The sequence below is a fragment of the Ovis canadensis genome, chromosome 11 (genome assembly GCF_042477335.2).
Source record: "Ovis canadensis isolate MfBH-ARS-UI-01 breed Bighorn chromosome 11, ARS-UI_OviCan_v2, whole genome shotgun sequence".
Classification (NCBI taxonomy): Eukaryota; Metazoa; Chordata; class Mammalia; order Artiodactyla; family Bovidae; genus Ovis; species Ovis canadensis.
The window spans coordinates 23,508,995-23,529,881 of NC_091255.1; the positions used below are offsets into that span (position 1 = coordinate 23,508,995).

Genomic DNA, 20,887 nt, shown 5'->3' on the forward strand with positions numbered 1-20,887 from the left:
GGAGAGGGTAGATTCAAGAGACCTTTAGATTGTAGGGTTGACGGAACTTGATCTTATAAACATGAAAGAAAAAGGAAAAAATAGTTCAGTGAATGAATGTAACATTTCACAAAAATAAGAAACCTGCAGAAAATTCACAAATATGTGGTTTGTAGTTCTAAGTACTTTCCCAAGTACCAAACCACTGTTCATAACTCATCAACTGCTTCTAACCTTAGACTTGTAAATCCTCCTTTGGAAATGAAATCACCGTTGCAGTCCATCTGGGGAGAAGTGATATTGTGGGTTGCAAATGGTGGTAATTACTGTGGTATCCCCCATGATATAATGGAAGTTTTCCACACCCAGTTACTTATATTAAAGATAGTGGAGTGGCAAGTACTGGAAGTGTCTTGTTTGGCTCTTGCCATATGAGGTTAATAACCACTGTTTTCTGAACAGGCTTGTTTCTGGTGCAGGAGATGTCAAACTCACCAAAGATGGCAATGTGCTGCTCCATGAGATGGTGAGCTGATGTTGCTGACTTAATAAACCTTGATAAGTCATAACTGAGGACATAGTACAATTTGTATGTCTTTAAACAAAGGCCATCAGCTAAATACTGCTGTCATGAGATATGTTTGTTGGATTAAACCTTAGGGGGGAAAAAGTCTTTTGACTGTTTTCAAATCTTACACATAATAGCTTAGGGATACTTCCAAATTAGTTACATTTTTAAAAGGCACTGCAGTATGTTCTTTGTAATCATGGGGAAAAAAATTCCTTGCAATTTTAGTAAATATATTCATCTTCAAGATTGAAGGATTTAATCTTATTTTGGAAATGTCATTGCATTCTGAAGCAAAGATGCTTTTATAAAATGTTCAAACCTCATTAGTTCTTGGTTTTTAGCTTGGTTTTGACATTTATTATGTATGACAATACAGAACTTGTGAACTAATAGAATGAACTTATTTAACTTCTTAATTTTACTTTTGACCCTTATGTTAGCTTGCTTGTGGTGGACTCTTTCTTTCTCTCATTCTTTCTCTTTTGTAATCTGCTTACTTTTTTCAGCAAATTCAACACCCAACAGCTTCCTTGATAGCAAAAGTAGCAACAGCCCAGGATGACATTACAGGAGATGGTACTACTTCAAATGTTCTAATCATTGGAGAGTTACTAAAACAAGCTGATCTTTATATTTCTGAGGTATTAGAATTTCATAGAATGCACATTCATGTGGTATTTTATTTTTGAATAGAACGTTATTTATTTTTTGTTAGTAAAATGGTTTAATTTTAGACTGCAATAATTAATTTTTATCAAGATACTTTTGGACAGTTATGAATAGAAATAACAATGAGCCTTTTTGCCAAAATAATGCCTTTTTATTGAAATGATATACCTAACCTTAACCCTAAAAAATAAAGTATTTGAGATACATAAAAGTTAAAAAATTAGCCATGTACCCATGACTAATGGCCTAAGAAAGAAAATATCACTGATAAGGCTGAAACCAAATTATGGACCTTTTAAAAAAATAACTAGAGGAAAATTATTGAAGCTTATCCACATTGTGAATTTACCTACTTTCTAATTTTAGTTCCCTTTGTAAATAGTCTACTGTAGCCAGATGCCTTCGTTCACTGGCCTGTGAAATAATTACATACATTTCTACCTCCGTGCCTTTGTTCAACTTGTCTTTTTTTTTTTTTAATATTATTTACCTGTCTTTTCTAGTTAAGTAGTTGAATTTCTGCTCTTTATAGGACCATTTTAGCAAAGCGTAATCTGGTCAAAGTGCTCAAAGGATCACTTCTTTGTGTTTCATTTAGTATTGGGAATTGTCTATTAATTCAGTGCATACAACTTAGGATGCTTTTGGCTGTAAGCAGTAGAAACTTGACTAAAAGTCACTTAAACAGTAAAAAATTTTCTCCCATAGCAAAAAATAGAGCAATAAAGCAAGCTTCTAGGGTTCATTGACTAAAAATTTGCCAAGTCATCAATTGCCCAGGTCCCTTCTGTCTCAGCTCTTGCACTTACGATGCTGTTCCATCCTGGGCTTACTTCCATCCTGAGTGAGAGGCTATCAGAAGAGGTCAGGCCCCCTGCTTCCCTTACTGATCCTCAGCAGGAGAGGACAAGAGAAAACAGTTCAGTCAGTATGAACCAAAAGTCCTTCCTTCATATGATTGGGCCAACATTGGTCTTATGTCCATCCTAAACCAATGACAGTTTTTGGGAAATTGACTTAATCTAAAGGTAATCAGGAAGAACTCTCTGCAGGAAATAGGCCTGGGCTGAATCTTTAGGATAAGAAGGAGTGAGCCTGATGAAAGAGTGACAGGTGAGGAGAATGACATCCAGGCAGAAGGGACAGCATGAGCAGGGGCACAGAAAAGAGAACCAACTGGTGTGTGTCCACAGCTGCAAGCAGTTTGGCGTTGGTGGAGTTTGAAGTGATGCAGACAGTAGTGAATAGGCACTTAATATTAACCAAGAAGAATATTCATATTAACATGTTAATGAGTTAATTAATGGCCAGATGGGCATTTCAGATATTTAGGGGACAGTTTAAGAGAGTCAAGACTGATGTTTTTCCTAGTAGTCCAGGTGAGAAGTTGTGAGGTCCTAGGCTGAAGAAATGCTTTGAAAATGATTAGTAACACAGGCTCTGGCATCAGGTCTTGTGGGTTTAAATCCTGACTCTGGCTCTTACTAGGCTGGTGATCTAAGCCTTTAAGCCTAAATTTCCTCATCTGTGAAACAGGAATAATATCAGCACCCAGTTCATAGTGTTGAGGGGACTGAAATAATACATGTAAAGTCCTTAGAACAGTGCCTGGTACAAATGCTCAATAAGTGTCAGCTTTTGAAGTTACTGTAGGACTGATGTAAATGAATGGAGGATGGGAATAAATTAGAACTGTTCCAGCCTTCAATAAGTTTATGTATTACTTTCCACAATAAGCAATAGTGTTTTTTCAAAAAAATTTTTATTATAATGTCAGACCTATAGAAAATTTGCAAGAATACTTCAAAGGGTAACATTTCTCTCTTGTTCATATACATATATGTTATATATATACAACATATATTTATATAGTAATATACATATTTTTTCTAATGGTATAAGAATAAGTTCCAGACATGGTGATCTAAATATTTCAGTGTATCTTTCTTAAAACCATGGAATTCTCATATATAACCACAGTATAGTGATCAAAACAGGACATTAATATAAACACACTGATACAGTACTGTTATCTGATCTGCAGGTTTTGTTCAAATTTCATCACTTATCCCAATACTGTCCTTTATAGCAGAAGAAAATTTAGGCTCATGCTTCATATTCAGTTGTCATATAGCTTTAGTCTTCTTTAAGCTGGAATAGTTCCTAAGCCATCTGTTGTGTTTCATGACATTGCTGACATAGCTACTTTTAGATTATAGGCTGTTTTTTTTTTTTTTGAAGAAAGTCCCTCAGTTTGGATCTGTCTGTTTCCTCATGATCAGATTCAGGTTATGAACTTTGGGCAGGAATGCCATGGAAGTGCTCTTGAGGTCTTAATGCAGTTTATCAGGAGGCACATAGTGTGTGTGTGTTCCATGCTATGGTGTTAACTTTGAACTTTTTGTGAAAGTGCTGCCTATCTGTCATTTTTCTCCAAACTGTGCCTGTTCTTTTCCTCTGCATTACAGGGAGTCTTATGCTCATTTGGAAGAGTACTACACAACAATGTGTTATAGTTTTCAAAAATAAGAATAACTTTTGTAGTTTTTTGTACTGTCATATAATATAAACAATTTTTCTGTAAGTTTGAGATTGTTTTAAATATGAAGCACCGAAAGAGTACTTTTATAAATTACATACCTACACTTATATTTAGTGGCATTGATGTGGGTAATTAATTTCTTTGGACAATCCTATTAATAGGAAAGGATTGTTACTTTTACTTTGTATAACTTACTTTATAGTTTTGTTTTGTTGTATTAGGGCCTGCACCCTAGAATAATAGCTGAAGGCTTTGAAATTGCAAAAAGAAAGGCACTTGAAGTTTTGGAACAAGTTAAAATTAAAAAAGAGATGAAAAGAGAAATCCTTTTAGATGTGGCTAGAACATCTCTACAAACTAAGGTTCATCCTCAACTGGCTGATGTGTTAACAGAGGTATGTAGTTAAATCTTTGCAGAATGAGTGCAGACTAACACATGGTGACATTTTTCTTTTTCTTATAAGATAATCAACTATTGGTGTGTGCTTGTGTGTGTCTGTGTATGTGTGCGTGTGTGTGTGTATACATGTGCCTGTGCTCAGTTGTGTCCTACTCTTTGTGACACCATGGACTCTTTGCTTCTCTGCCCATGGAGTTTTCCAGGCAAGAATATTGGAGTGGGTTGCCATTTCCTCCTCCAGGGGATCTTTCCAACCCAGGGATGGAACCTGCATCTCTTATGTCTCCTGCATTGGTAGGCAGATTCTTTACCACTGTGCCACCTGGGAAGCCCCCAATAAACTATGACATGTGGTTCTTTTGAACATACAATAAAATATAGAAGATGGACATTTATTTATAGACTTATTTATAGAATAGATTTGATTGGTGAGAATAGTATGTGTAATTTTTCAAAAGTGTCATATTAAACCTTCTGTTAAAAAAGTTGGGCTTGGCTGCCTGTGGATCACCCTCTCTGGACACCATTGGAGTTATATACTGGTTTCTTAAAGCTAGAGGTCCATATTTATTATGCGAGGTTGGGGACATAGTTTTGACAGTGTACCTTGTAATTGAGATTACCACTTTAATGAACATGAGGGAGTTGATAGATAATAATCAAATCTTGGAAATGTATACTTGTTTACTTATAAAGGTAGAATATATAAATATAATATCAGGACAAAGTTGGGGATTCTGGGAAGGTTTTTTTTATTAGATACCTATAGTTTGATGATGTTATCATTGTTCCTCTGCTTTACCGTTTTTGAAACTTGAGTGTGTTAGTGTATCAGGAATGAAGAGATAATAAGACATTGACATATAAATCAGAATTGTATCTTACTAATTTTCTTTGAGAAATACAAATACCAAATGGACTGAAACACCTGAGTTCTTTCTACTCAGTTCTTCAGTCAGTTCAGTCACTCAGTCGTGTCCGACTCTTTGCAACCCCGTGCACTGTAGCACTATAGGCTTCTCTGTCCATCACCAACTCCTGAAGCTTGCTCAGACTTAAGTCTATCAAGTGAGTGGTGCCATCCAACCATCTCATCCTCTGTCATCCCCTTCTCCTCCTGCCCTCAATCTTTCCCAGCATCAGGGTCTTTTCCGATGAGTCAGGTCTTTGCATCAAGTGGCCAAAGTATTGGAGTTTCAGCTTTAGCATCAGTCCTTCCAATGCATATTCAGGACCGATTGCCTTTAGGATGGACTGGTTGGATCTCCTTGCAGTCCAAGGGACTCTCAAGAGTCTTCTCCAACACCACAGTTCAAAAGCATCAATTCTTCAGTGCTCAGCTTTCCTTTATAATCCAACTCTCACATCCATACATAACTATTGGAAAAACCATAGCTTTAACTAGATGGACCTTTGTTGGCAAAGTAGTGTCTTTGCTTTTTAATATGCTGTCTAGGTTGGTCATAGCTTTTCATCCAAGGAGCAGCGTCTTTTAATTTCATGGCTGCAGTCACCATCTGCCGTGATTTTGGAGCTCCCAAAAATAAAGTCTGTCACTGTTTCCACTGTTTCCCCATCTATTTGCCATGAAGTAAGGGGACAGATGCCATGATCTTAGTTTTCTGAATGTTGAGTTTTAAGCCTACTTTTTCACTTTCCTCTTTCGCTTTCATCAAGAGACTTTTTAGTTCTTCTTCACTTTTCTGCCATAAAGGGGGTGTCATCTGCATATATGAGGTTATTGATATTCCTCCCAGCAGCCTTGATTCCAGCTTGTGCTTCACCTAGCCTGGCATTTTGCATGATGTATTCTGCATATAAGTTAAATAAGCAGGATAACAATATACAACCTTGACATACTCCTTTCCCGATTTGGAACCAGTCTGTTGGTCATGTCCAGTTCTAACTGTTGCTTCCTGACCTGCATACGTATTTCTTAGGAGGCAGGTCAGGTGGTCTGGTATTCCCATCTCTTGAAGAATTTTCCACAGTTTGTTGTGATCCACACAAAGGCTTTGGTGTAGTCAGTAAAGCAGAAGTAGATGTTTTTCTGAAGCTCTCTTGCTTTTGATGATCCTGCGGATGTTGGCAATTGGATCTCTGGTTCTTCTGCCTTTTCTAAATCCAGCTTGAACGTCTGGAAGTTCATGGTTCACGTACTGTTGAAGCCTGGCTTGGAGAATTTTGCGCATTACTTTGCTAGCATGTGAGATGAGTGCAACTGTGTGGTAGTTTGAACATTCTTTGGCATTGCCTTTCTTTGGGATTGGAATGAAAACTGACGTTTTCCAGTCCTGTGGCCACTGCTGAGTTTTCCAGATTTGTTGGCATATTGAATGCAGCACTTTCACAGTATCATCTTTTTGGATTTGAAATAACTCAAGTGGAATTCCATCCCCTCCACTAGCTTTGTTTGTAGTGATGCTTCCTAAGGCCCAGTTGACTTTGCATTCCAGGATGTCTGGTTCTAGGTGAGTGATCACACCATCATGGTTCTCTGGGTCATGAAGATCTGTTTTGTATAGTTCTTCTGTGTATTCTTGCCACCTCTTCTTAATATCTTCTGCTTCTGTTAGGTCCATATCATTTCTGTTCTTTATTGTGTCCATCTTTGCATGAAATGTCCCCTTGGTATCTCTAATTTTCTTGAAGAGATCTCTAGTCTTTCCCATTCTATTGTTTTCCTCTATTTCTTTGTATTGATCATTGAGGAAGGCTTATCTCTCCTTGCTATTCCTTAGAACTCTGCATTCAAATGGGTATATCTTTCCTTTTCTCCTTTGCCTTTTGCTTCTCTTCTTTTCTCAGCTACTTGTAAGGCCTCCTCAGACAACCCTTTGCCTTATTGCATTTGTTCTCCTTGGGGATGGTCTTGATCACTGCCTCTTATACAGTGTCATGAACCTCTATCCATGGTTCCTCAGGCACCTTGTCTATCAGATCTAATCTCTTGAATCTGTCTGCCACTTCCACTGTATAATTGTAAGGGATTTGATTTAGGCCATACCTGAGTGGTCTAGTGGTTTTCCCCACTTTCTTCAATTTTACGTCTGAATGTGGCAATAAGGAGTTCACCTGAGCCACAGTCAGCTCCTGGTCTTGTTTTTGCTGACTGTATAGATCATCTCCATCTTTGGCTGCACAGAATATAATCAATCTGATTTCAGAATTGACCCTCTGATGATGTCCATGTGTAGAGTCTTCTCTTGTGTTGTTGGAAGAGGGTGTTTGCTATGACCAGTGTGTTCTCTTGGCAAAACCCTGTCAGCCTTTGCCCTACTTCAGTTTGTACTCCAAGGGCAAATTTGCCTGTTAGTCCAGGTGTTTCTTGACTTCCTACTTTTGCATTCCAGTCCCCTATAATGAAAAGGACATCTTTTTTGGGTGTTAGTTCTAGAAGATCTTATAGGTCTTCATAGAACCATTCAACTTCAGCTTCTTCAGCGTTACTAGTTGGGGCATAGACTTGGATTACTGTGATATTGAGTGATTTGCCTGGAAGTGAACAAGATCATCCTGTTGTTTTTGAGATTGCATCCAAGGACTGAATTTTGGACTCTTTCATTGATTATGAGGGCTCCTCCCTTTCTTCTAAGGGATTCTTGCCCACAGTAGTAGATATAATGGTCATCTGAGTTAAATTCACCCATTCCAGTTCATTTTAGTTCACTGATTCGTAAAATGTTGACATCTCCTGTTTGACGAGTTCCAATTTGCTTCGATTTATGGACCTAACATTCCAGATTCCTATGCAATATTATTCTTTACAGCATCAGACTTTACTTCCATCGCCAGTCACATCCACAACTGAGTATTGTTTTTACTTTGGCTCTGTCTCTTCATTCTTTCTGGAGTTATTTCTCCACTAATCTCCAGTGGCATATTGGACATCTGTCTACCTGAGGAATTCATCTTTCAGTGTCATACCTTTTTGCTTTTTCATACTGTTCATGGGGTTCTCAAGGCAAGAATACTGAAGTGATTTGCTATCCCCTTCTCCAGTGGACCATGTTTTGTCAGAACTCTCCACTATGACCCATCCATCTTGGTTGGCCCTAATGGCATGGCTCATAGTTCATTGAGTTAGGCAAGGCTGTTGTCCATGTGATCAGTTTGGTTAGTTTTCTGTGATTGTGGTTTTCATTCTGTCTGCCCTCTGATGGAGAAGGGTAAGAGGCTTATGGAAGCTTTCTGGTGGAACAGACCTACAGAGGGGGAAACTGGGGCTTGTTCTTATGGGCGGGGCTGTGCTCAGTAAATCTTTAATCCAGTTTTCTTTTGATGGGCAGGGCTGTGTTCCCTCACTGTTGCTTACCAATAAGAAAACTGACTGGGGAAATCAAACTAAGAAGTTAAGGCATTTTCTTGCTAAGCAGAGTCTATATAAAGACTGCTATATTTTCTGCTGTTAGATTACATATATCACTTCGCCCAGCATCCTCCAGCTATCTAATTAGGGCCCCCATTCTCTTTTGGAGCTATAAAAACACTGTATACTTTCACCTTCCAGTGGTTTATCATTATTCCTCATTAGGCATCAAACCCCTAAATCATATTCCCTCAGTAAACTTTTTGAAAATACAGATTTTTTCCCCTTTATTTATATTTTAGGATGGTTATACTATTGCACTTGATTTCTTTAGTCAGTTATTTTCATATTACTTCCTGAGTTAAGCTATAGGCTGTGTTGTGTTGTGCTTCTCAAATTTCATACCCCTGGGGATATTTGGCAGAATAAATGAGACATATCTTTCTGGAGTGTCAATTTTACTTTACGATTTTGAGAAAAAGCATTATTTTCACGTTAAAACAAATGTGCAAAACAATGCTGTAAATCAACTATACTCCAGTAAAAATTAAAAACAAAAACCAAATGTATATATTGTGGCATGACAGGGAAAAATTTCATGGTAAAAGAGAAGACTTAAAAATTTCATGTTGTTAGAGTGAGCAAATTTGACCCTCTTTCCTTAGATTACATTTCCTTCTTTTCCACTAAGGTGTCCTTTGGTGGAAAAGTCTGAGTAGTGTTGGTATAGAAGGCTTGGCAGTTAAAGACACCTCTGATTTCTAGTCCTGACTCCACTACTACCTGTTAGACTTTGTTTTAAGACCATAATTCTTAAAGGGTTTGGACCTGATAATCTCTGAAGTTCATGTAGGCTCTGAAATATCCATTGGCATTGGTTATCATTAGAGTCCCTGCTGCTGCTGCTAAGTCGCTTCAGGCGTGTCTGACTCTGTGCGACCCCATAGACGGCAGCCCAGCAGGCTCCCCCATCCCTGAGATTCTCCAGGCAAGAACACTGGAGTGGGTTGCCATTTCCTTCTCCAATGCATGAAAGTGAGAAGTGAAAATGAAGTCGCTCAGTTGTGTCAGACTCCTAGCGACCCCATGGACTGCAGCCCACCAGGCTCCTCCATCCATGGGATTTTCCAGGCAAGAGTACTGGAGTGGGGTGCCATCGCCTTCTCCAAGTGTCCCTGAGAAAGTGGTATTTTTTTGACTTGCCCTGTGTTTTGGAGCCTGAAGCATTTTATCTGCTTAGTCTAGTGATCAATTACTAGGGCCAGTGGTTTCTTTCAGTAGACCAAATAGTTGACTGTTGTAATTCATTTCTCTTTCAGGCTGTTGTGGATTCTGTTTTGGCAATTAGGAGACCGAATTATCCTATTGATCTCTTCATGGTAGAAATCATGGAGATGAAGCATAAATCGGAAACAGATACAAAGTAAGTGACATAAACTTTGACAGTGCATAGAGTCTAGAATACTTGATTATCTGCAGAGATTCTGTCATTAATTTCTTTAGTTACTTTTATTCAACATCTTTCCATTTGTTTAGCATATATTAATTGGATACTTAACCAGCAACCATTCATTTGTTTTAGGTGCTAGGAATGAAGAGTAAACAAAACAGTTTCTTTAAGAATCTTACATTTCCAATTGAAAGAGATAGTGAGCACATTATGCTAATAAGTGCTGTAAAGAGGCTAGAGCAGTTGTGTGTGTGAGCATGTGTGTGATTTTAGGATAGTCAAGGAAGAACATTGTGATGAGAAAGTAAACTAAATATCTAAAGCAGTCTTTGAAGAAATTAGGGTGATAGCCGTGTGAACATCTGGAAGAAGAGTGCTCTAAGCAGAGGGGATAACAGTGGAAAATGTCCCAAGGTAGGTGTGTTTTGAGGTGTTCTAGCGTGCCTGGGTCATAGGAAGAGAAAAAAAGGAGAAGATGAGGTCAGAGAGGTAAGATGGTCAACATTGTCTAAGTATGTATGTAGTATGTACTCAGAGTGAATAGCACCTTGTTGACTTTGGACTTAACTTATTTTAAACATTCTATTCTGGAATAGTCTAAACACATACAAAAGTAGAATAGAATAGTGAATGAACTCCCACATATCTGTCACTCATCTTTATCAATTTTCAACATATGGTTTGTCTTATTTTCACCTTATATGCACCCTTCTCTTTCTTTCTATACTTCTCTTTCCTTTATTTTGTCCCAAATTTGGATTATTTTGAAGCCAATTCAGATGTTGTATTTTATCTGTAAATACTTTTTCAATATATGTGTGGGTGTCTTTACGTATTTATAGAAGTTCTGTTTGGTTTGTCCTTTAATCTGCCTTTTCATTTTGTATGGTTTCCTGTTCCATGCAGATCTTTTCAAACTTACTTTTCACTTCTTTAAACAGAGTTCACGTTTAATATTACAATGTTTAAAGTTTTGTCCTTTCTATTCCTGTTGTTTACTGTATTTTGTTGGTCCTCACTCATTGTGCTTTGTTTCCAATGTGTGCCATTGATTGTGCTGAAAAAAGTATTTGTAGAAATAAGAGACCTAGGCTGAAGCTGCCTTTGTTCGAAGAGGGTTTGAGTTTGCTGCTTCAAGAAGCCCAGAGACTGCTTTAAACTAAAGCCACAGCTTGAGGTTTTTATTGAATATCCAGTTGTTGCGAATTCTAACTACAAGTTCACATGAGGGCTGCTGGTTTATACCCTGAGTATGTAGCCTTTTAAGTTCACTTAATGTGAAAAGAGTCTTCTACAATACTCTCTACTTTGGGTAATCCTTGAGCTTTTAATTCTTTCCCCCTCTCATTATAAGATCAAAGTTCAGATATGCTTGAATTGTGAGATGGCTTTAGGGTGAGTACCTGCAGTTTTCTAGTTACCCTCTGGAGTTTCTATTTTGTTTTCTGTTTTGGAAAGAAAACTTTTGTGGCTCTGTATGTTTTGTGGCTCTCCAGTGTTTTTAAGGGTTGTTGTTGTTTTTAATCCAGCATCTTTAGTCGTTTTTGGTAGTAAAGTTGGTCCAAATTACTACTGCTGAGGGCAAGAAGTTCTTGGTTTGTATTTCAGAAGAATCTCAGTGGTTGTTCTGTGGCAAGGACACTGTGGAGCAGGGAGTGTAGTGCAGAGGCAGAGGCAGGAGATCTGTTAGGAATCTGTTGTAATACAGGTGAGAGATGGAAAAAGGTTTGCATCAGGGTACACTTAGAAGGAGGGAGCCCCAGGATTTGTTGATGGTTCCACATAGAATGTGACAGAAGCAGAGGATTCAAGGATGTCTCTTGGGTTTTGAATGAGCAGCTAGAAAAGCAGAGATGCCATTTCTTGGGAAGGAGCAGGTGTGAGGCAATAATCAAGAGCTTGGTTTGGGGACTGTTATGTGTTAGGTGCCTATTAGATGTCCATGTGGAGATGCTGAGTAGGGATTTGGAGGGAGGTGTCAGGAATTCAGGTTAGAGGTCTGGACTGGAAATATATATTTGGCAGTCATTGGTGTATGGATGACTGAAAGCTCTGAGAGTTAATTAGACCATCTGGAAAGTGATAAAGGTAGAGAAAAGAGGAAGTTTAAAGGTTGAGCCCTGAAAACTGCAGTGTTAGAAACTGAGAAGATGAGGAGGACTGAACAAGGAGACTGAAAAAGGGTGGTCAGTGAGAAAGGAGGAAAGCCAGGAAAGAGCAGTGTTCCAGGAGCTGAGAGGATAAAGGGTTTCAAGAAGGTGAGAGTAACCTGCTGTTGACAGCTCGAGCAAGTTGCGAACTAATTGGCCATTAGATTTGGAGAATGTTTAAGGGGTGAGGGTGAGAGTCAGATTGATGTGGGCTCAAGAGAGAATGGTTAGGAGAGAAGTGAGGATGCAAACACCAGCAACTCAGAGGAGTTAGCTCTAACGGGGAGCAAAGAAGTGGGGCAGTAGCTCGAATGGAACATGGGAATGGGGTCGAGGGGGAATAATTTTTTGTTTTAAAGATGAGAATTACTATGGCAAGTGTGTACCCTCATGAGGATGCTCGTGGAGGCAGGAACAGTTGATGCAGGGGAAGAAGGGACAGTTGCAGGAGCCAAGAGGGGAAATGGAATTCAGTCCACAGGTTGGGGAGTCGACCTTAGAGAGGAGGGAGCATGGGCATGTCATTTCTGTTCCTAGGAGCTTGAGGTTCAGGTGCTGGTAGAGGTCGTGATGGGACAGAGTGTTTATTTTCTCAAGCAAAGTCATTTGCTGAGGGTGAGAAGCAGTAGAAGAGTGAAGGAGACTTGAAGAGTGAAGAATACTGAACATGTAGTTTCTTTCTTTCTTCCTAAATAAAATGTCTTCACATTCAGTTAGGAGTTGGAGCAATCCAGTTAGAGGAAAATTTTGTAAACTTCCCTATAATTATGTTCAACTATTTAAAAAATCACCTCTTTACATTAATGAATAACAAATATTGGTTATAAAAGATTCATAAGTAGAAATGCATTTCCTAGTTGGGTGAAAGTGAATTTTTGAAAGTTACAGAAATATTTGCTCTTGAAAGGTCATTTGGAAAACAGGAAAAAAGCCCCCCGCTCCCCCCCGCCCCCCATCAATTATCTCTGTTCCTACCACCCAAGCATAATCCTACTCTTAGTTTTCTTCTGTTTTTCCTTTTCAATGCCAAGGAGCTTATTAAGAATAGTGATAATCATACTTTATAGGTAATTTGTCATTCTCTGCTTATAAATAAAGCTACCCCTGTAAATATTTTTTTCATGTTATTACATGGTTTTCATGACTAGCCCATAGTCAAGTCATTGTCTGCTGAACAATGTCCTATTGTTGGACATTTAGGTTAACAGTTTTTAGTTTTTCCATATAATTAGTTTGAACAAATGTTCCTTAGAAACTCATTGTGTGTCTCCCTTTCATTACTTGATCAGCTGTGTCACATGTTTTGAGGCACATAATTTAAAGAATAATTCTGGATTGACTTTTCATTGTCACTTCACAGTCACACTGTGTTAAAATAGGTTCTCTTTTCTAATTTTATTAGTTATGTGTTGGGTTTAAAGCTGGTATAAAGCAATACTGTTTAACAATTGCTATGGCAGTTCTGTTACCATTTTAAGAGTATAATTTTAATTTTATACTGAATTTAGAGTGTATATTCAAAATAAGAAACAGTGCATATTTTTACTAGGTTGATCAAAGGGTTAGTTCTGGATCATGGTGCCCGTCATCCAGATATGAAGAAACGAGTAGATGATGCATTTATCCTTACCTGTAATGTATCACTAGAATATGAAAAAACGTAAGTGTCCCAGTTACTCTTTGTATTCTTTGCAATTGTTTTTTTCTAAAACTGTTTTTTAACCCCTATTTTTACCTACCAAATGTTTACTATAAACCCTTTCTACCTTCCTGTTTTTCCCTGCCTTACTTTTACTAGCTTGTCTTTATTAATCTTCTAGTGAGGTGAGCTCTGGTTTCTTTTATAAAACTGCAGAAGAGAAAGAGAAATTGGTAAAAGCGGAAAGAAAATTTATTGAAGACAGAGTACAAAAAATAATAGACTTGAAAGACAAAGTCTGTGCTCAGTCTAATAAAGGATTTGTTGTCATTAATCAAAAGGTGAGAAAAAAGTTTAGATTTTTAACTGTTTGTAAATATTCCTCAGTGTTTTTCCAAGAGTGGTTTGTGGGCCCCATGTTAGGGCATATCTGTGAGGTCAAAACTATTTTCATAATAGTAATAATAATGCCTTTTACATTGTGTTGGTGTCTGCAATGATGATGCAAAGCAGCGATAGGTAAAACCACTGGCACCTTAGAACAAATCATAGCAGTAGCACCGAACTGAACTAGTCATCATATTCTTTATTGCCACATCACCCACATACAAAAAGGGCAGTTTCATTTAAGATTGTTTTGATGAAATGGGAAAACTTAAAAATTTTATCAAATTTTGATCCTTGAAATTGCACCTTTTTATTTTTTAATTGAAGTATAGTTGGTTGACAACATTGTGTTAATTTCAGGTGTACAGCATAATGGGCTTCCCTGATAGCTCAGATGGTAAAGTACCCGCCTGATTTTTGTGGATTATACTCCATTATAGTTTATTATAAGATAATAGGTACATCCCTGTGCTATACGGTATATCCTTGTTGATATATGTAAAAGATAAAAGATATAAAAGATAGAAGGCTTATCTATTTTTTAAAAACTTTAAAGACTTCTTTTTATGTTTGGCTCTGCTGGGTCTTCGTTGGGCATTTTTTTTTAGCTGCAGTGCACAGGTTTCTCACTGGTGGCTTCTCTTGTTGTGGAGCATGGGCTCTAGAGCGCAGGCTCAGTAGTTGTGGCACACAGGCATATGGGAGTTAGCCCATGGCATATGGGATCTTCCTGGATCAGAGATCGAACTCGTGTCTCCTGCATTGGCAGGCAGATTCTTCACTGCTGACCCACTGGGGAAGCCCTTATCTGTTTTATGTGTAGTCGCTTGTATGTGTCCATGCCACACCCTGATCTGGTTCTCCTCGCTTTCCCTTTTCCCTTTGGCAACTGCAGGCTTCTCTTCTACGTCTGTGACTCTGTCTCCGTTTTGCACATACGTTGGCTTGTATTCCTTTTTGGGTCCACATGTAAGTGATGTCATATAGTGTTTGTCTTCCTCTGACTTATTTCACTGAACGCAATATTCTTTCGGTCCATTCATGTTGCTACAGATGGCAGTATTTCATTCTTTTTTATGGCTCAGTAATATTTCATTGCATATATATATATCGCAGTTTTATCCATTCATCTGTTGATGGGCATTTGGGTTGCCACCATGTCTTGGCTGTTGTAAATAGTGCTGCTGTGAACATTGGGTGCATGTATTTTTTTGAATTAGTGTTTTCTGGAAATATACCCAGAAGTGGATGTATCCTTTTATAATTCTGTGTCACAAAATTTGAAAGATGGACAAAATACTTCTGCTACATATCAAAATAAGGGTCTTGAAGCTCTTGTGTAATTGAGTTGCAAGCTAGCATAGCCACTTTTTTCATGGAATGCCATTTTTACTTGAAAGAATGACTGACAGGATGGTTGTTTAGACATGGGTATTTGGTAGGTTTTTCTCAGAAATGACTGAAACAGTCTTGCCCCTTCAAGGAAACAATAGACAGTATGTATTGGCAATAATAACATTTGAGCTTTCAAACAAAAGTTAGAATTTTGGAAAACTTGTACCTGTCACTTTGAGCTTGACAGTTTTCCAATACTTGAAAGACTCCTCTGATGATATTAGTGATGATATTAGCAAATGTGATATTTTTGATGTTGTATAACCATGAAAATTCTTAAAGAGATTGGAACACCAGACCACTTTACCTGTCTCCTTAGAAACCTGTATGTGATTCAAGAAGCGACAGTTAGAACCTTACATGGAACAACAGACTGGTTCAAATTTGGGGAGTATGACATGGCTGTGTATATCACCCTGTTTATTTAACTTACATGCAGAGTACATCATGCAAAATGCCAGGCTGGATGACTCACCAGCTGGAATCAAGATTTCCAAGAGAAATATCAACAACTTCAGATATGCAGATGATATCTCTTTAATGGCAGAAAGTGAAGAGGACCCTCTTGACGAGGGTGAAAGAGGAGAGAAAAAGCTGGCTTAAACTCAACATTCAAAAAACTAAGATCATGACATCCAGTTCCATCACTTCATGGCAAATAGATGGAGAAACAATGGAAGCAGTGACAGATTTTATTTTCTTGGACTCCAGAATCACTGTGGATGCTGACTGCAGCCATGAAGTTAAAAGATGCTTGCTCCTTGAAAGGAAAGCTCTGACCAACCTAGAAAGCATCTTGAAAAGTAGAGACATCACTTTGCTAACAAAGGTCCATGTAGTCAAAGCTATAGTTTTTCCAGTAGTCATGTATGGGTGTGAGAGTTGGACCATGAAGAAGGCTGAGCTCCAAAAATTGATGCCTTTGAACTGTGGTGCTAGAGAAGACTCTTGAGAGGCTTCTAGTGACTGACATGAACTGAATGATTTTATTTTAAAGGGATTAATAAATATTGCAAAAATGTCCATTTAAACTTTAGTCAGTGAAATTCAGTTGCTCAGTTGTGTCCGACTGTTTGCAACCCCATGGACTACAGCAACATAGGCTTTCTGTCCATCACCAACTCCTGAAGCTTACTCAACCTCATGTCCATCGAGTAAGTGATGCCATCCAACCATCTCATCCTGTCGTCCCCTTTCCCTCCCACCTTCAATCTTTCCCAGCATCAGGGTCTTTTCCAATGAGTCAGTTCTTCCCATCAGGTGGCCAAAATATTAGAGTTTCAGCTTTAGCATCAGTATTTCCAATGAATATTCAGGACTGATCTCCTTTAGGATTGACTGGTTGGATCTCCTTGCAGTCCAAGGGACTCTCCAGAGACTTCTCCAGTGCCACAGTTCGAAGGCATCAAGTCTTCGGTGCTCAGCTTTCTTTACAGTCCAACTCTCACATCCATACTTGACTACTGGAAAAATCATAGCCTTGACTAGATGGACCTTAGTCGGCAAAGTGATGTCTTTGCTTTTTGATATGCTGTCTAGGTTGGTCATAGCTTTTCTTCCAAGGAGCAGTGTCTTTTAATTTCATGGCTGCAGTCACCATCTGCCGTGATTTTGGAGCCCCCCAAAATAAAGTCTGTCACTGTTACCATTGTTTCCCCATCTATTTGCCATGACGTGATGGGACCAGATGTCATGATCATTCATCTTCATGAATGCTGAATTTTAAGCCTACTTTTTCACTCTCTTCTTTAACTTTCATCAAGAGGCTCTTTAGTTCTTCATTACTCTCTGCCATAAGGGTGGTGTCATCTGCATATCTGAGGTTATTGATATTCCTCCCGGCAGCCTTGACTCCAGCTTGTGCTTCATCCAGCCCGGCATTTCGCATGATGTATTCTGCGTATAAGTTAAATAAGCAGGATAACAATATACAACCTTGACATACTCCTTTCCCGATTTGGAACCAGTCTGTTGTTCATGTCCAGTTCTAACTGTTGCTTCCTGACCTGCATACGTATTTCTTAGGAGGCAGGTCAGGTGGTCTGGTATTCCCATCTCTTGAAGAATTTTCCACAGTTTGTTGTGATCCACACAAAGGCTTTGGTGTAGTCAATAAAGCAGAAGTAGATGTTTTTCTGAAGCTCTCTTGCTTTTTTGATGATCCAGCGGATGTTGGCAATTGGATCTCTGGTTCTTCTGCCTTTTCTAAATCCAGCTTGAACATCTGGAAGTTCATGGTTCACGTACTGTTGAAGCCTGGCTTGGAGAATTTTGCACATTACTTTGCTAGCATGTGAGATGAGTGCAACTGTGTGGTAGTTTGAACATTCTTTGGCATTGCCTTTTTTTGGGATTGGAATGAAAACTGACGTTTTCCAGTCCTGTGGCCACTGCTGAGTTTTCCAGATTTGCTGGCATATTGAATGCAGCACTTTCACAGTATCATCTTTTTGGATTTGAAATAACTCAAGTGGAATTCCATCCCCTCCACTAGCTTTGTTTGTAGTGATGCTTCCTAAGGCCCAGTTGACTTTGCATTCCAGGATGTCTGGTTCTAGGTGAGTGATCACACCATCATGGTTCTCTGGGTCATGAAGATCTTTTTTGTATAGTTCTTCTGTGTATTCTTGCCATCTCTTCTTAATATCTTCTGCTTCTGTTAGGTCCATATCATTTCTGTTCTTTATTGTGTCCATCTTTGCATGAAATGTCCCCTTGGTATCTCTAATTTTCTTGAAGAGATCTCTAGTCTTTCCCATTCTATTGTTTTCCTCTATTTCTTTGTATTGATCATTGAGGAAGGCTTATCTCTCCTTGCTATTCCTTGGAACTCTGCATTCAAATGGGTATATCTTTCCTTTTCTCCTTTGCTTTTCACTTCTCTTCTTTTTTTCAGCTATTTGTAAGTCCTCCTCAGACAACCATTTTGCCTTTTTGCATGTTCTCCTTGGGGATGGTCTTGATCACTGCCTCCTTGTACAATGTCATGAACCTCTGTCCATAGTTCATCAGGCACTCTGTCTATCAGATCTAATTCCTTGAATCTGTCTGTCACTTCCACTGTATAATTGTAAGGGATTTGATTTAGGCCATACCTGAATGTTCTAGTGGTTTTCCCCACTTTCTTCAATTTAAGTCTGAATGTGGCAATAAGGTCATGATCTGAGCCACAGTCAACTCCTGGTCTTGTTTTGCTGACTGTACAGAGCTTCTCCATCTTTGGCTGCAAAGAATATGATCAGTCTGATTTTGCTATTGACCTTCTGGTGATATCCATGTGTAGAGTCTTCTCTTGTGTTGTTGGAAGAGGGTGTTTGCTATGACCAGTGTGTTCTCTTGGCAGAACCCTGTCAGCCTTTGCCCTGCTTCATTCTGTACTCCAAGGGCAAATTTGCCTGTTAGTCCAGGTGTTTCTTGACTTCCTACTTTTGCATTCCAGTCCCCTATAATGAAAAGGACATCTTTTTTGGGTGTTAGTTCTAGAAGGTCTTGTAGGTCTCCACAGAACCATTCAACTTCAGCTTCTTCAGCAACTGGTTGGGGCATAGACTTGGATTACTGTGATATTGAATGGTTTGCCTCAGAAATGAACAGAGATCATCCTGTTGTTTTTGAGATTGCATCCAAGTACTGCATTTTGGACTCTTCTGTTAACTATGAGGGCTACTCCATTTCTTATATGGGATTCTTGCCCACGGTAGTAGATATCATGGTCATCTGAGTTACAGTCACTCATTTCAGTCCATTTTAGTTCACTCATTCCTATAAAGTCAATGTTCTCTCTTGCTTGGACCTAACATTCCAGGTTCCTATGCAACACTGCTCTTTACAGTATCGGACTTTACTTCCATCCCAAGTCACATCCACAGCTGGGTGGTGTTTTTGCTTTGGCTCCGTCAATTCATTCTTTCTTGAGTTATTTCTCCACTGATCTCCAGTAGCCTATTGGACTCCTACCGACCCGGGGAGTTCATCTTTCAGTGTCTTATCTTTTTGGCTTTTCATACTGTTCATGCAGTTGTCATGGCAAGAATACTGAAATGGTTTGCCATTCCCTTCTCCAGTAGACCACGTTTTGTCAGAACTCTCCACTATGACCCATCCGTCTTGGGTGGCCCTATATGGCATGGCTCATAGTTCATTGAGTTAGACAAGGCTGTGGTCCATGTGATCAGTTTGGTCAGTTTTCTGTGATTGTGGTTTTCATTCTGCCCTGTGATGGAGAAGGATGGAAGATTCCTGATGGGAGAGACTGACTGAAGGGGAAACTGGGTCTTATTCTGATGGGCGGGGCCATTCTCGGTAAATCTTTAATTCAATATCTGTTGATGGGCGGGGCTGTGTTCCCTCCCTGAGGCCAAACTATGGTGGAGGTAATAAAGATAATGGTAATGAAGGTAAATCTCCTTCAAAAGATCTGGTGGAGGCTTTGCTGCACTCCCCGACCCCGACCCTGCAGTAGACCACCCATCCCTCTGCTGGTGACTCCTGGACACTCCGGGCAAGTCTCAGTCAGTCTCTTGTGGGGTCATTGCTCCTTTCTCCTGGGTTCTGGTGCACACAAGGTTTTGTTTGTGCCCTCCTAGAGTCTTTATCCCCAGTCCTGTGTAAGTTCTGCCAGCTCTATGGTGGGGTTAATGGAGATCTCTTCCAAGAGTGTTTATGCCATACCCAGGTCTGCTGCACCCAGAGCCCCTGCCCCTGCGGCAGGCCACTGCTGCCCTGTACCCCTGCAGGAGACACTCAAACACTCAGAGGCAGGCTCAGTCTCTGTGGGGTCTCCTGGTGTGCACAGAGGTTTTATTTGAGCCCTCAGAGCATCTCTGGTGGGTATGGTGTTTGATTCTAAATGTGATTTTGCCCCTCCTATCATCTTGCTGGGGCTTCGCCTTTGCCCTTGGGCGTGGGGTATCTTCTTTTGGGGGGATCCCACATTCTCCTGTTGATGGTTGTTCAGCAGCGAGTTGTAATTTTGGAGTTCTCGCCGGAGAAGATGAGTGCACGTCCTTCTGCTCCACTATCTTTTTTCCCACAGTATAATTTTAACTTATAATATGATAAGTATTATAGATACAGACCACATAAACGAAAGCTCTTTGGGTTCTTAGTAATTTTTAATATTGTGAAGCAGTGTTGAGACCAAAAACTTTGAGAACTGTTGGCTTAAAACATGCTTATAACTTTTATGCTAATTTGATTATAGGGAATTGATCCATTTTCCTTAGATGCTCTTGCAAAACATGGCATTTTAGCTCTTCGTAGAGCAAAAAGAAGAAACATGGAAAGGTAAGCTTGCTGATAATTATGTATTTTAAGTTTTTTTATAGATTAAATTGAAATTATCCGTGTGTATTCCTTTTAGCTTTTATGTCAGTGTTGTTGAACAAAAAGTAACA

At 39.2% G+C, this 20,887-nt stretch overlaps 1 protein-coding gene across 4 annotated transcripts in view; it reads left to right on the plus strand.

Moving 5' to 3' along the window:
- Positions 1–20,887, plus strand: part of CCT6B (chaperonin containing TCP1 subunit 6B) — a 35,227-nt gene that overhangs the window by 1,676 nt on the left and 12,664 nt on the right. Inside the window, exons 2-8 of one of the 4 annotated variants that reach the window (XM_069602855.1) lie at positions 442–505; positions 1,057–1,191; positions 3,983–4,156; positions 9,790–9,893; positions 13,620–13,730; positions 13,891–14,050; positions 20,695–20,777. In XM_069602855.1, the coding sequence (XP_069458956.1) occupies positions 442–505; positions 1,057–1,191; positions 3,983–4,156; positions 9,790–9,893; positions 13,620–13,730; positions 13,891–14,050; positions 20,695–20,777 (831 nt within the window). The remainder of the gene's footprint in view (positions 1–441; positions 506–1,056; positions 1,192–3,982; positions 4,157–9,789; positions 9,894–13,619; positions 13,731–13,890; positions 14,051–20,694; positions 20,778–20,887) is intronic. The other 3 variants (XM_069602858.1, XM_069602857.1, XM_069602859.1) reach the window with 3 other exon arrangements.